At 43.2% G+C, this 15,890-nt stretch overlaps 1 protein-coding gene across 2 annotated transcripts in view; it reads left to right on the top strand.

The window, feature by feature from the left end:
* Window positions 1–15,890, top strand: part of COL11A1 (collagen type XI alpha 1 chain) — a 142,650-nt gene that overhangs the window by 65,568 nt on the left and 61,192 nt on the right. For both annotated transcript variants that reach the window (XM_079760721.1, XM_079760722.1), the window contains 10 exons: window positions 1,297–1,350; window positions 1,807–1,851; window positions 2,109–2,162; window positions 2,874–2,918; window positions 4,866–4,919; window positions 6,131–6,175; window positions 7,304–7,357; window positions 7,437–7,481; window positions 13,267–13,320; window positions 15,004–15,111. In XM_079760721.1, the coding sequence (XP_079616847.1) occupies window positions 1,297–1,350; window positions 1,807–1,851; window positions 2,109–2,162; window positions 2,874–2,918; window positions 4,866–4,919; window positions 6,131–6,175; window positions 7,304–7,357; window positions 7,437–7,481; window positions 13,267–13,320; window positions 15,004–15,111 (558 nt within the window). The remainder of the gene's footprint in view (window positions 1–1,296; window positions 1,351–1,806; window positions 1,852–2,108; window positions 2,163–2,873; window positions 2,919–4,865; window positions 4,920–6,130; window positions 6,176–7,303; window positions 7,358–7,436; window positions 7,482–13,266; window positions 13,321–15,003; window positions 15,112–15,890) is intronic.

Raw genomic sequence — 15,890 nt, 5'->3', positions numbered from 1 at the left:
TGTCAGACAAAAACCCTTATCTGGTTTTGGTTGCTGTTTCCTTGTTTTGTTTAATTTTTTAAATATCAGTAATAGCTCCAGAACCGATTTGGGCATTTAGGATAAATGAAGCTTATTACCAGAAAAACACTACATCATGAAGTGCTCAGTAAGCCAGAGAAAAGAATAAAGTGCGCTAGATTCTGCTTTCTTCCACTGAATTTTACTAATGAAAATGAATTGGGGCCCTAACCGGTTTGGCTCAGTGGATAGAGCGTCGGTCTGCAGACTCAAGGGTCCCAGGTTCGATTCCGGTCAAGGGCATGTACCTTGGTTTCGGGAACATACCCAGTAGGGGGTGTGCAGGAGGCAGCTGATCGATGTTTCTCTCTCATCGATGTTTCTAACTCTCTATCCATCTCCCTTCCTCTCTGTAAAAAATCAATAAAATATATGAAAAAAAAAAAAAAGAAAATGAATTGGAAAGCTTTACCCAACGCTAGTTCATCAAATAACCAGACTGGAGGCAGCCCTAAGCCCGCGCAGGGGCATGTCTGTGTACACCTAATACAAGAATATGACTCTTGTTGTGCAAGGAGTCATTTAGGGAAAAAATAATGGTTCTCTTGTGTCCTGCTTTATCTGGACTTTCACATAGAAATGATTTGCCACTTCATAGAGCCTGTTGACCCAACGGCATGAGAGCTGAGAGAATATGAGAAACCGTGAACTACTGTGTTGACTTTTCAAAGCGAGGAAACCCCAGCAGATGGAGGAGGGGGAAGGGAGAGGAGGAACACTGATTAGGATTAAACAAAAATAATTTTTAAAACATCTCAGGGGAAGGGCTTCTATCACCTGTCTGCACAGGTGATAGAGCTTCTTTCCCTCCGGGAATATTCTCTCAGGATGGACTTAACGCAAATGTAAAACAGAGGGGACCAGGGACCCGTCTCTGTGAGGAGCAGAAACGTAAGGTTTAATCCGATTCCGTGCTGCCATTCCAGTCAGAAATGACCCAGCAGTGACATACGTAAAGCATTAAGCTATGTCTTATTTTAAAAATATCCCCAGTGGTTCCTACGGAAATTGACAGAAACAAAGATACTCACCGCCATCCATTCCGGCTTCCGGATCAGTATAAACACTGACGATGTGTCACGGAAAATGGGCTTAAATGCCACTTCCAGCGAGTTCAGAGAGGTCGTCAGGTCTTTTTACTCTGTACTTGACATTGAGATGTCTTCAGAGGCGGGCCTGTTGGGAGCGCATTTCTCAGGAGGATGTGCCTGTGTTTGTTTGTTTGTCTCCTTCCAGGGCCCACGGGGCTTGCTGGGGCCGCGGGGGACGCCAGGACCCATCGGGCAGCCTGTGAGTACTGCTCCAGTGCCGGGCTTCTCGGGAAGCTGGTTGGGTTTGACATTGGGCGGCTGGACAGCCTTCAGCAGACAGCTCACCGAGCTACCGGCCCAGGGCTAGTAAAGAGCTGCGTGTCTGCAGTTAGTGCACCCTTAAATATTGGCGACCACAGCGTGTATGCTCCAAGACCCAGCCAGCTGCTGGTCAGTCTCAGCAGCTCCTCTCGGAGTTTATCTGATCTCCTGTGATGTTTCCCATCAAATCCCCGGCCCAGTGGGGCTGCAGTTGGGTTTTCTCCTCTGTGAGCACAGATGGCCAGGGTACAGCTCTCTCCTTCCTCACTCATCCTGGCTGAGTCTGAGTCCCCCTGGGCTGAGGGCGCGGTGCTATGAGAAGGTTAGTCTTTTTGATGTTCCCGTGTAGCATCTCAGCTGGTGAATAGCCCTGTATTTTGTTCTTTCATTGAAGGGCATCGCGGGGATAGACGGCCCCCAAGGACCCAAAGGCAACATGGTACGTATAAATGTCCGTAAAATAACGCATCCCTGCCAAACCCCGGGACTCAGACTCCTGCTGCGGCTAGATCGGAAATGGAGCTTTCTGACAGCATTTGCGAAGTCCGTTAGATGCCGCGGGCGGTCATATTCTGCAAGATTTTCCAGACCGTCTATAGGGGGACTTGATGTGGGGGCTATGTTTCAACCGAGAAGAAAAACAAACACGTGTGATGCGAAATGGCTGTTACAGTCTCTGTGTGTTTTCCTACGCAGGGTCCCCAGGGGGAGCCCGGGCCCCCGGGTCAGCAGGGGAACCCCGGGCCGCAGGTGAGTGTGAGCGGCAGCTCCTCTGAGGTGGTGGGGTGAGGAGGTGCCTTTCCCAGCCGCAGAGTGTCCACTTACAGCCCAGAGCTGTCAGTGTGAGAGGAGGAACACAATCCCTTTCCCCTTAGAAAGAAGAAAAAAGAAAAACTTGAGCGGGGGGGATGGAGGGGGGGGGGGACGACTGGGTGGCCAGGGTGAAGGGAGTAAGAGGCGCACGTGGGCAGTTCCCGGACAGGGATGCCAAGCGCCGCCAGGGGAGACCGTGGGTACACGCAGTGGCTGCACGCGGCCAGGTGGGCACCGGAAGTGGGCGGGGGGGGCACTTTGCCAAGTGTGTGCGATGGTCTGACCGCTGTGCTGTGCACCAGACTTCATGCCAGATCATACTGCATGTCAACGGTGACGGAAAAAGTAAGTTAAAAACAAAAACGTTGAGCAAATGTGCCGCCGAGGCCTCCTTCTTGCAAGAGAAACGTGGGGCGTTGGTGCTCGCGATGTGGGGAGATGAGCCACACCTGCAGGGGGGGCCGAACAGGATGCGGAGAGCCCCGTGGCCCAGAGGGGCTCAGAGCGTCCCGGGACTTTCCGGGGGACCCCGGGGGCTGGAGCAGACGCCCCAACCCCCTTCCTGGGAAAGAGGGCTCATCACTCACTGCTCTGCCAAGTGGTCCTTGCCAGGTGACCTGACGCGTGGCCTGCTTTCTTCTGATACAGGGGCTCCCGGGCCCGCAAGGCCCCATCGGTCCTCCCGGTGAGAAGGTGAGTCTCTCTGTCCGCCCAGTGATGTCTGGCGGGCGGTTTGGGCTGTCGACCTCAGGGGGTGTTTTTGATAAGACATCTCCGGGGCTTGGCCATAAGGAATTGATCTGGGGCTGAACCACGAGGGTACAGTGTGGAGTCATTCATACGCCCCCGAACTGAAAGTGAGGACATGCCTCAGGGTTTCCATTTGGATAGTTTCCAAATGTGACATGCTCAGCTACATTAATTTCAGAATGGCACTGGTGTGCGTCCGTGTTCTCTCTCTCTCTCTCTCTCTCTCTCCTCATTCTCATTATTTAAAGAAATGTAATTAGGTTTGCTTGTGACAGAGGGTTTGTGGCAAGATCTGATTAAGGGAAAATGGTGAAGTTATCATTGCCACCGCTTCTTGTATATAAATGACAAATGATGTTCTTGTCAATAACCCAATGCCTGGATCAAAACAAGAGTGAGTCTTTAATGAAAGCGATGTCTTTTCCTTCTGATCGTCTCTGCTGGATTTCCTCAGTGCTGCTCTCTGTCCACGTCCACTGTCGTAACAGCAGCGTCAGCTGCTCTTTCTAATGCCTCCCCCCCTTATGTATAGGTTTAATTTCTATGAACATATAATTTAAAAAATAGCTTTAATGGGAGTATAATTTCATACTATAAAAATGCATTCGTTTTAAGTCTACAGTCAATGATCTTTAGTAAATTTACAGTCATGCCACAATCAACTTTTAAATTGGTTTGAGAAAGAGGAAGGGAGGTAGATAGAGAGAAACACTGATGGGTTGTCCCACTTATTGATGCACTCATTGGTTGATTCTTACGTGTGCCCTGACCAGGGATCGAACCCACAACCGCAGTGTATGGGGATGGCACTCTAACCAACTGAGCTGCCCGCCAGGGCTGGCACAAGAGTTTGAATATTCGTAGTGTCCCCTTAAATATGTAGCAACAATGAAGTATTCGTGCAGTAACGCCCACAGGGTCCTTGTCATGTGTAGAAGTATTCCATCTGTAACAATTAACGGAATAGTCTGCATTAGACCTCTACATTTTGTTCCTAAGAAATAAGGTAGCAAACGATAATTTCAGTGACAGTCAAAATACTTGCACTGAAAATGTTGTGTTTTATAATAGTTCTTACATAATCTTCAATTCCTCAGCCACATGTGACTGCACATTAGTGAGGGGGAGTGAAACTTTTCAATGCGATTTTATTAACCTCAGTTATGAAATCTAAATTGCTCAAGTTAAAGGTTATCTTTCATCTTTTGTTGTTTGGTAGAGATTTAAGTCAGGTCTTGTAAAACTCTTTGCTCTCAGTCTACATGAATGCCATGGCGTTCCTAAACACTATGCGAATGGAAACACCTCAGCCATGTCCACCACCTAGGATTCCTGCTATATCCTTGTCCTTTTAAAAAAATATATCTTTTTATTGATTTCAGAGAGGAAAGGAGAGGGAGAGAGAGATGGAAACATCAACGGTGAGAGAGAATCATTGACCAGCTGCCTCCTGCCAGTCAATAAATATAAATTTTTAAAAAATTAAATAAAAAGACACATTTAGGATTTGTAAGCAGGCCCAAAATTAGCATGTTTCTTTTCACATCTGCTGAGTTTGGTTTTAATTATCTCTATGTACTATTTCTTCTACATCATATGTTCAAAAGCATTTACGTGTTTGTGGCTTATATATAAAAACCAGTGACTCAAGCATAACCAATGGACGCAAGACACTGGGAGGGGGGTGAGGACATGTGCTGGGGGGTAGGGGAGCCTGGGGGAAGGTCAATTGGAAAAAAAAAAGACATATGTACTACTATTTGTAATACTTTAAACAATAAAAAGATTAAATTAAAAAATTGTATTAGTAGTAGATTCCTATGTACAAAGTCAGCCTTTTCCTCGTTTTCACTTTGGAAACTAACACGCTCTCTCTCTCTGTTTGGTTAGGGACCTCAAGGCAAACCCGGGCTCGCGGGCCTCCCGGGTGCTGACGGGCCTCCTGTGAGTAACAGTGACCTGCCCCCTAGCCTCTATGTGTTCCCGTCCCAGACAGCCTCCCGTGGGCCTTCCAGGTGGCTTATGCGTTCAGGAATCCGAGCTCACTGAGCCAGAAATCAAACATGGCGCTCCAGCCCCTTTCACGGTCACGACCACATGGCCCATCTCCTGACTGGTGCGCAGGGGTCTTCGGAGAGCCTGGTGCTCCAGCTCAGAGCCTCCCCTTGCCCGCCTCGCCCCTTTCTGCCCCAGGCCCTCAGCCTTCCACCGTCACCCCTTTCCTCACAGCGGCCTTTCCTTTCCACAGAAAGCACCCCATCCCCTCTTCCTTTTCAAAGCACAAGTTTCTCGAGAGTCCCCTGGGCTTCCTCACCATTCGTTAATTTGCTCAGCTCCAGGGATTCCCTCCTTTTCTAAAAAAAAAATGGCAATGTTTATTGCATAGCAATCAGTAATGGAATTCTGTAATCTCTACAGTTGTTATTCTTAAGAATTTGTTACTGATGCTTCTTTTTTCCTCTTCAAACTTCTTTTTTTACATTAAATGTATTGGGTGACCATGGTGAATAGGATCATACAGGCTTCAGGCGTGGATTTCTATGATACGTGATCTATATATTGCCCTGTGTGCCCACCACCCGAAGTCAGATATTCTTCCATCTCTATGTATTGTAGGTTCTCACTCAGAGCTACGGTACATTTGTCTTTCAGCCTCTACTTGTGCTTATTGATTATAATTGTGATGGAGCTGCATGTTTTTATTTATTAATTTTCAATAACTTGATTATCGACACTATTAGTATTATTTATGATCTTGCTGTATTTTCAAGGTCCCACCCACATGCCTTAGTTCCCTTTTGAAGATGCATGTCTGATTAATTGATCAATATGCAAAATAGAAGTCAGACTGAAATCTGACGAATTATGTAAGACGAATTGACACTGAGGTTGAATTATTGATGAATACAAATATGTATCATTTTATGTGTTTTTCCCAGGCTCTCTCAAATACATGATGATGCTGACAAAACTTGCACCTATCCAAAATGCCACAGTGTTCAATGTTCTTTAAGGCCATGCACACTGATGCAAAATGTTCCATTTGTTCTGAAACATAACAAGTAATATCTCAATATTTTGAAAATAAAATGTAATAGTACCATGAACTGCCTTTCATTTTTCATCTTACCAGTACATCTTTTTGCTAAATATAGGGTCATCCTGGGAAAGAAGGCCAGTCTGGAGATAAGGGTGCTCTGGTATGTTACGAAGTATCCATGGAAATGCCCCTCCCCTCCCCTCCTGGAGAACATGCCTACGCTCATCATCTCCGCGATGCATACATGACACATATGTGATACATGATTGCTTAGGGACATGGCTATTAGACAATAAGGACCAGAAACGAATTCATCTCCACCTGTAAACATGTCTTCATTTCCAAAAGAATGTTTGCTACCATTTAAATATGGCAGGTTCCTAGAATTGCTTTTGTTTAGGTTATAATAAACAGATACATATTAGGTAACTTTTAATTTTGTATTAGCCATTTTGTTAGACTGCATTTGCTGTTTTTTAAAAATGTTCTCATGGTCAGAAATAAATCCGCATTCTGCATATGTAGTCAATGTGGAGTAAATGACCATGAATTATGATAGTGAACTTGGACCAGAACTACTGAGTATCGTTACACTGTTTCTGTCACTCAAACTTCATCGTCACTTACTACTTTCTGGCAACTCTTAAGGAAGCGCAGATGGATTGTAAGAGCAACAATTATCAAAATATCTAAATAAGACTTATTCAATGTTAATACTATTTGGGGTTATAGTAGCAAGGGCAGGATCATTCTTATTTAGAGTTGTTTTGGATTCTTATTAAAATACTCAGCATTCCTGCAGAAATTATATATTACATATAATATATTGTTTCCTTTATGTAGACTGGTGCCATGAAACCAGCTGTGGAAAAGACATCATTTTGATCATATTCTTAATGATGTGAATGCTACAAATTTATACAGAGTTGTTGGTTAGAAATGATTGATCCTCTTAGTTAATCTGTAATTGTCTATTATAGCCACTGAGGACATCAGATATTTTTTCAGGGTTAGAAAATTAGTTATTAATTATGTATAATTATTATATTACTTCACATACTCACAATATTTATCTTATTTTTAGCATGAATATATGACATGATAAGTTTGGGATAAGTAGGGCTAGTCACATGGTTTATTTATCATTTCTGGCTTTAGAAATAAACAACCCAAGAAATCTTTGCCCACAGTAGAAAAAGAGCATATTCTTGTTGATTATCTGGTAAAATTATAGCATAAGCAGGACTTTGAATGCATTCTTACTTAATTTGCAATCGGTGTGTTTCAGGGTCCGCCTGGTCCACAGGGTCCGATTGGCTACCCCGGCCCCAGAGGAGTGAAGGTAAATGCTGTGTTTCCCCACATCACTTAACTTCGATGGAAAATATCACAGTCATTTACTTTTTCTAATTTTTCCACAGGGAGCAGATGGTGTCAGAGGTCTCAAGGGCTCTAAAGGTGAAAAGGTAAATTACAATTCACTCAGTGGTGTCAGTGACTGTATCCGTTATATCAAAAATGTAAATTCACTGAAGAAATTCTGTTCACCAAATGGCATATTGTGCTTTCTTATGTCCCAGGCAATGCAAATATAATTTTATACCTTGTATTCGGAAAACTTAAAAAATATATATGCTTATAACCTGGAGTGAGGACCAAATTACAGACCAGAAACAAGAAACGTTATAAACAGAATGAATCCTGCATTCCTTTTTTCCTTACATGTATTTAACTTTTCTAAATCATAAGATTGGCCTTTAGAAGATATATTTTATGCAGGGGTTGTTCAATATTTAATTATGTGCACACCAGAGGAGTGTTTATTTCTCGACTAAAATCCCCCAGATCCACACATTGAAACTCAGTGCAAAAGGTGACAGTGAAAAGCACTTGGGGGAGAGAAAGACTCCCCATGTGGTACTGTTTGCACAGCACAAGAATTAGAAGGAAATAAAGATTAAAACCAGGAGGAATGAAAGATGGAGTATTAAGGAGAAGGAAATAAAGGTTAGAAGGAATTAAAGATGAAATATTAAAGAGAAGGAAATAAAGATTAAAACCAGGCAGAGGTGGATGAAAGAATGTGGAATCTTCTATAGAGCATTTATAGCTTAATTGTATTTAGACAAAGAACTTAACATTGAAATTTAAAAAATATAAATGTTTAATATAAGTGTAGAGCTCCCCCCAAAATCCTTCAACACTTATGTTGAAACTGAATGATAGGACTCAGAGTCAGTATTGAGTTTTCTTACTACAATATTATATTTTTAAAGATATAGGGTTTCTTATCAAATGTTGGTAGATTTGGTGAGAAATATATGGAATAGCAATGTTGATTTCAATGTGACTTTTCATTCCCTTAGTCAGAATTTTACCAACAGTACTTTGAGTGGATTTGATATTATAAAGAATAGATAACAGGAGATGGACTTACTACATCCATTTTAATTTAGTTTTCTGAAAAAAATAAAAGTAACTTCTGGAGCATTGTCAAGGTATGCCACTATAGGGTGTCCCCAAAAATGTGTGCACACACTTCGAATAATTATAAAGTAAATGTTTTTAAAATACATTTCATTTTCAAAATGCAGCTATCAGCTGTTAAATTTATATTTTCAAAATGACAGATGATGTGCTATCTGTGAGAAGTCTCCTCAGGAAAAAAAATAAAGGTATATGGCTTATATGCAGGAAGATAATTTGAGATTATTGTATGGTCTGAGAAGAAACAAGTAGACCTCTGGGAAAAGAATTACTATTGTGAACTTGGAGTTGCAAGTTCTGGGTTCTGACTCTCATTGTATTAACCACTCATGTCAACTTAGATGGTACACTTTCCCGGAGGCTTATTCTAAGTCTGTAAAATGAGACTGAATACGGTCCAAACAAATCTCTAAGGCACTTTTTTTTTTTGCTATCTCTTCTATTCATACCACATATTAATTTAACTGGGTATTACTTACCTAGATTTAAATACATTTTGAAGAAAACTATTTTAGAATGATAAGAATTCTTATTTTAAAACTCTATACAGAACCATTAAGTCCTAATGAATCTTAATGTATATTAATTAGTTTTTCCTGAGTATGGATTATAATCAATCATTTCTCTTATAAGAGATTAAAAAAAAGGAAGTCAAAACTATTTTCTTTTTACATACAACAACATTCATTGTTAACCAAAGGTCAAGGGGCAAGAATTAAAAACCGCTATTGTTTGGACTCAGGTTTTTTCCTGAGGACATGAGTGAATGCCTCCTTGACACATCTTCTCAAACTCTGGGTTTTTTGTGTTTAAGATGAATTCAGACCTGACCACTTTAGGGCTGGAAATCTCAGAATGCGGTAGTGTCCGCTGTTTAAAAAAGCCATGTATTGTGTGGGTGCCTACGAATTCAAGTCATCGCCTGTGTGTCCTGTGAACGTGGTGGAAGCACAGGTGAGAGGAACAGCATCCAGCTCCCTGTGCTCTCCCTTAAAAGACACACCCAGCCCACACCCGCCTGCCTGGCCCTGATGGGGAGCCCAGGCAGTCCTTCTCACGGGACCTGGGCCCCTGCGGCCACCTCGCTCCCTGGGGAAAGGTGATGGGGACAGACTGGTCAGGAGGAAGTCCCGTGGGCCTGTTCCGCGTGTCCGTGCCTGCTTGCCCAGTGGCCCTGGGCGCAGGGCGAGCCCTGACCCCACAGGTGATTCTCTGGCCGGGACTTGGGAAACGGCACGCTTCTGTCTTAAAGGGAACGTCGACACCAGTGGGACTTCTTCGCTTTGGCCAAGACACCAGATGGGATCCCTTTCCAGGTGCAGGTCTCCTGCCCAGAATGCCCCGATATGTCCGGGCCTGAGCAGAGCTTGCCAAGCCCACCCCGAGGCACGGGCGGCCTGTTGGATAGGCTGTGGTCGAGGGTCCGAAACGCAGCGGGCACCGGCGCTTCAGGGGTTAACGGGCACGCACCTCTCACCATTTAGGAGAATGCAGGAGACCTGGCCCCGCTGAGAGCCTGAGAGCCGGGTGGAGGGGTGGCCCTTATAGAGGTTCAGGGCAGAGCGGTGAGTCTGGGGGGACACTGAGGTCCTGGGACACGCCCTGGCAGCCTCGCCCACCGCGTTTGAAGGTCAGTCCTGTGTGAGACGTGGTTCCCGCCGCGCGGTTCTGTGTTTGGAAACGGAGGTTCGGCACTGCGGGGCCTGGAGGCTAAGCTGGCGCGTGTCGGCAGCGTGACAGCGGTTGGTCATCGGCGGCAGGGCTTTAGCCTTCGTTGGTGCGGGCTGGTGGCCTCGGTGCGGGACCTGCACCCTTCGCGCCGCTGCCGTGGTGTGCATGGTGTAAATGTTATGCGCTCTCCACAAGGACTTTTCCTTTTGCCAAGTCCAGTGGTGCTGCCTAAAATGACCAAAAAAAGTGCTATAAAATGGTGACAGCTTCTTTCCAAACGGCCGCAAGTGCTCCAGTCCGCTCTTGATTTGGTTCTGTTTGGTTTTTCTGTTTTGTTTGCAAAATGGGCAAGGGGAATTTTTGGGGGCAGGGCGTGTGTTTTGTTGTTGTTGTTGCTGCAAGGTCTTGAGGGGAATGTTCGGTTTGTTCCTGTTGACCTGCACGTGTGGGCTCCCCACGTGGTGGTGTTTCTGCTTCTCTGAACAGCGGAGCGAGGTGCCGGCCGCCGAGTCTGGTCTGCGTGGCCTTTGCACGTTTCTGTGGTTCGCAGCCACGGATGCACCTTGGAGCTTAGTAACTTGTAACACATGCAATTGATTTTTTTCTTTTTTAAAGAAAGAAGGGCAGAGTGTCCCCAGGTGGACGGAGAAGGTCAAGATTTGCAGTGTGTGTGTGAGAGTGGAAACCGAAGCGAGATGACAAATGGAAAAGCAGATCAGAGTTTCTAGCCCCCACTCCCCCAGTGTTGGGTCGGGGAAGTGAGATTCAAGACCAAAGAGAAGAGAGCCAGCTGAGCAAGATCTAGCTCACGTGGGAGGGGGAGGGGAGGGGGCGAGGGCATGATTAGGCATTTGCATCCACTGGAGCAGAGGTTCTCAACCTTTCTAATGCCATGACCCTTTAATACAGTTCCTCATGTTGTGGTGACCCCCAACCATAAAATTATTTTCGTTGCTACTTCATCACTGTAATTTTGCTACTGTTATGAATTGTAGTGTAAAATCTGTGTTTTCCGATGGTCTTAGGCGACCCTGCTAGCGGTTCTCAACCTGTGGGCTGCTGTAGAGCCTAAGACCATCGGAAAACACAGATATTTACATGATGATTCATAACAGTAGCAAAATTACAGTGATGAAGTAGCAACGAAAATAATTTTATGGTTGGGGGTCACCACAACATGAACTGTATTACAGGGTGGCAGCAGTAGGAAGGCTGAGAGCCACTGCCCTGGAGTAAAGTGAAACTTGATGTGACTAGTTTTGTGGGTGAGAGGTCATCTTGGCAGCAGGATGTGGAAGTACATCAGTGTTTCCCGCTCTATTCTGCCTTGAAATGTCCTTTGCTCAAACTACGCAAGTCGAACCGACTCAGGAAGATACCAACCGCCCCTCCTCCAATTCCCTTTTTTTGCCTCAAAACTGTGGTAGGCCCCTCTCACCCACACCAGAGAGGTGTTCCCCAGCGCCCTGAGCCAGGGGGGAGGGCGGAACCCAACCTGGTCCTTGTCTTCTCATGTAAATGAATTTTTGTGAGAAACTTTGCGTGGTGAAAAGCCAGTTTATTAAAGTGATTAAAGCGTGCACCTTTATTGAAAAAAAGCAGAAGCAAAGCAAGCAAACCTCTACACCTGGCGAATGAAGCGCAGACGGCTCTCAGCTAAACTGAAGAGCAGGTTGGGTGGGGGTCCGAGGCTTATACACCTCCTGTCTATGGCTTCAGAACGCCTCTGCTGCCTATTTTGGTGCAGATGAATGCTCAGAGCCTTTTTATTTTTTTACTTGTTGTGGCCTTTCCAGAATTCATGAGGAGCACCTGGCAACCCAGCTTGCCAAGCCTTGAGGCTGCTGGCTTCTCTTAGGGAGTAAAAATGCTCTTTCTCCCTCTCCCCCTCCCTTTCTGTATTCTGTCCCTAGGGAGGCTTTTAACCATTTGCTCTGAGTCCTTGGCTCGGGAAGGTAATGGCTTGTTAGCTACAAGCTGGCTGCAAATTGCCCAGGCTGTTTGGCCTTGTTTTAACTTTCCTGTCTCAGTTTCCCTATTCCTCCTGTCCTGGGATCCTTAACAAAACCACCATCATCATCTTCACCACCACCACCACCACCACCACCATCACCACCATCACCACCATCACCACCATCACCACCATCACCACCATCACCACCATCATCACCATCATCATCTTCTTCACCAGCACATCTTTTCTCCAAACAACCATTTTACTCCATCTGTACCAAAACGAACCCAAATATTCTGCCTTCATTTTATTGGTAAAACAAAAACGTCCAAATACTCCACAGTACTCTGAAAGCAGTAATTGCTCAATTAATGTTTTAAATATATGGATAATGATTCACTCGGAATTTAATCTTTTTCCTGAAATTAGGAGATGATCAGGTTATTTGTGATGCTTCTTAACGGTTCAGAGTTCACTAAAGATTGATAGGACATATTTTTATAGCCAGAATGTCTCCCGTCTTGGCTACAGGATGCCCGTATTTCAGCAACACTGGTCTGTGCATAGGATGCGTCGGTGAGCAATCTGTATTTACAGATAAAGGAAAATATTGATTTGCTCACTCTCCACCTGTACAGAGGTGATTAGACAGAGAACAAGTTGAGCTGGAAAGCATTTATCTCAAGCACATGCTACAAAACGCATGATACAGAATTCTTCAGTATAAATCAGTAAGTGAAGGGTAAAGACATTGTATTTGGAAGTTCAAAGTTCTTGGAATCCAAAGTTAACAGGATAAGTATTTAAATATTTACTTTTTCTTCAAGTAGCACAGAATACATGTTGTCATAAGAGAATAGTTATATCCCCCACAAGATAAGAGAAAATTTAATGGACACATTTGTAAAATATTTCCAAAATTTAAAAATTATTTTATTTTATTATCTTAGAAAATTATTTAAAGATTTGACTAATTATGGTAAAATAGAAGGGTACGGGGGAACAGGTTAGAAGAGCGAGGAGGAAGTTTTACAATGAGGATGCACATTTCTCAGAAGAATTTTCCCTAATTATCAGTATTTACATTGTACTTAGCCATATTTTATATTCAAACACCTGTTTATTACTTGTATTTTTAGGGTGAAGATGGTTTCCCAGGATTCAAAGGTGACATGGGTCTTAAAGGTGACAGAGTAAGTGAAAAGAAAATTTCCACTAGTACATAAAATTATGTGCGTGAGTGTGTGAATGTGCATGAGTGTGTGTGTGTGTGTCTGTGTGAGTGTGTGTGAGTGTGTGCATACTCTTTTAGTTAAATATTGGAAGTATCAGCACAGGATAAATAAAAATGTTCGTATTACGCAAGATATTACTCAGTTTTTATATAAAAGTTAGGCATTTTAATCTTTGTGAAGATAATATAATCAGTTGTCTTTTAGATGTTCTATTAAATTTCCATATTGTTTATAGACATTTTAAAAAATCAATGATAAAATTGCTTGAAAGAAGTAACAATGGATTTCTTCTCAATTTAGTTGTATATAGTGAGCTATGCTGCCTGAAAACTATATACCTGCAACTTGTATGAATTTGTACTATATGGTGATTTTGAATTTTTGACTTAAAAAACCCTTTTTTTCTGGTAATGAATATCTAGAAGACAAACAAAAATGTGAGTCACCTAAAGTATACTAACATTTTATTGGGAAGATTTATTTAATAACTAACATAATAGTAGCTGGTCAATCTGCAAAAGAAGCAAACTGGAGAATATTTTGATTCCCTAAGAGTTCATATAAAGCCTGTTCCCAGGATGGTGGCTACATCTTTCATATCCTAGTACCTAGTGCAGATGAAAACCAAGTCTGAAATGGAGAACTTTTTAAATATTCCAAACAGTGATTTCCAGAGTTGCTGTTGTCAGAGGAACTATTACTTTTTCTTACTATCCTGATAGGTTCTCTGGCTGGAGCCCTTTCAAATCAGCCTGACAACAGAGGGTTAGCAAGAGAAAGTAAAGAGACGTTTGCTGGCTGGTGCATCACGTTTATACCTGGAGCACTCAGCGATGACCAGTAGTAGCTCAAAGGGGTGGTGGGCACTTTGGCTTACTTAGCCTTTCAGAAAAGGAACAAGACGTTTTTAGAGAAGTGATGAGACACAGGAAGAGGACCTCGAGCTCCCAGGACTGCAGATAGTTGGAAGGCACGTAAAAGGGGAACTAGGGGCTCTTCAGTAAAATGTGTTGTTGTAGAAACCCCGCGTGTCTGCTCTGGATCCCAGGTGGTAAAGGACTCATTGTCTCCAGTGATTAGCTCCTGTCCTTCCTGGTTGTAAGGGGAGGAAGGACGCCTTTGCAAATTTAAGTCTTTATTTTAGGCAATTAAGGGGCGGGCAGAGAATTTTTTTAAAAAATTAAATTTATTAGGAGGAAACTGGTTAAAAAATTATACAGGTTTCTAGTGTACAGTTGTATGGTATTGCATATATCTGTTATTGCATATATCAGCTTCTCAATTGCCTTTAGGTCAAAATAATTGTTACAAAGTGGTATAATGAAGCTGGCATCTCCTGCCACCCTATATTTATCTAATCTTGATTCGTACTTTTCTCTCTCTTTCATTCTGCAACACAGATGCATTAAAATGAATTTAATATGATACATAGTAGCATGGGCTTCTGTAGGTTGTCCAGCGTCAAACTATATCATCTGTTTGTTAATTAACGTCAGATACTTTCAAGCCTCATTGTCATAGATAAAACATGAGCAAACAGGTCAGGAGGTGAAGAAGGTGACTTCCTGATGGGCTGTAATCTTTGCCATTCAATCTCCAGTCTATTTTAAGTTTCAAAAATGTTGTTGCTCTGCGTTTCAGGGAGAAGTCGGTCAATTAGGTCCAAGAGGAGAAGATGGCCCTGAAGGCCCTAAAGGTCGAGCAGGTCCCACGGGGGACCCCGGTCCTTCCGGTCAAGCCGGAGAGAAGGTCAGTGAGCAACTCTAAGCCCACAGATGCTCTTGAAGAAAATGCTTCGTGGTTACTCAAAAGTGTTTTTAATGATCCACGTTGGGAGTGAAGAGGATCCTATTAAATTCAAGCATGTCCATAAGTAGTTGTGAGCCACTTAATGACAGGAAGGCGTTGCTAGGTGATTCCTTCTCTGCAAACATCACCCAGTGCCCTTAGGGCTGGTCTGCCTGTTGTCCATCTGTGCAGGGCTGACCTGGAATCGGACAGCTCTTCAGTTCAGTCTATAATGGCTAGGTCAGAAATCCTAATCCTAATTTTTGACCGTGCTTCATCTAGTAAAATACTTCGTTCATTAAGTACGGCTCGTCTTTTAATGTAGTACTTAGTAACTTAGACTTGTTTTTATTTTGTCTAAGTGTACGTAAGAAAGACTGATACCATGTGGGTCTAATATTTAAGACTTTGGCACATATTTTATAAAGTGTGCTTTCATAAGATCTTAAGAAAAATGAATCACAGTAAAATTCCACAAACATCTTTTATTCATCTATTTAATTTAGTTTCCTCTCCATCTATGATTTTTAAATTAATGGTTTTCCAGGGGGGCCATTTTTTGTTAGTATAGCATCTTAATCCTCCAAGTATTTGTTACACATCTTTGGACACCACTGTTATGTATCATTGGTTTTAGCATTTTTTAGATGGAGATATAATCTCATTGCACTAGTACAATATGGCCGTACATTCGGGCGGCCACCTGCAGGAGTTAACACTCCACAGAAATCATTACTTAG

This window comes from Cnephaeus nilssonii, assembly GCF_951640355.1.
Source record: "Cnephaeus nilssonii genome assembly, chromosome: 21".
Taxonomy (NCBI): domain Eukaryota; kingdom Metazoa; phylum Chordata; class Mammalia; order Chiroptera; family Vespertilionidae; genus Cnephaeus; species Cnephaeus nilssonii.
Note: the sequence above shows the minus strand (reverse complement) of the source record. Positions and strands in the feature narration are given on the sequence as shown.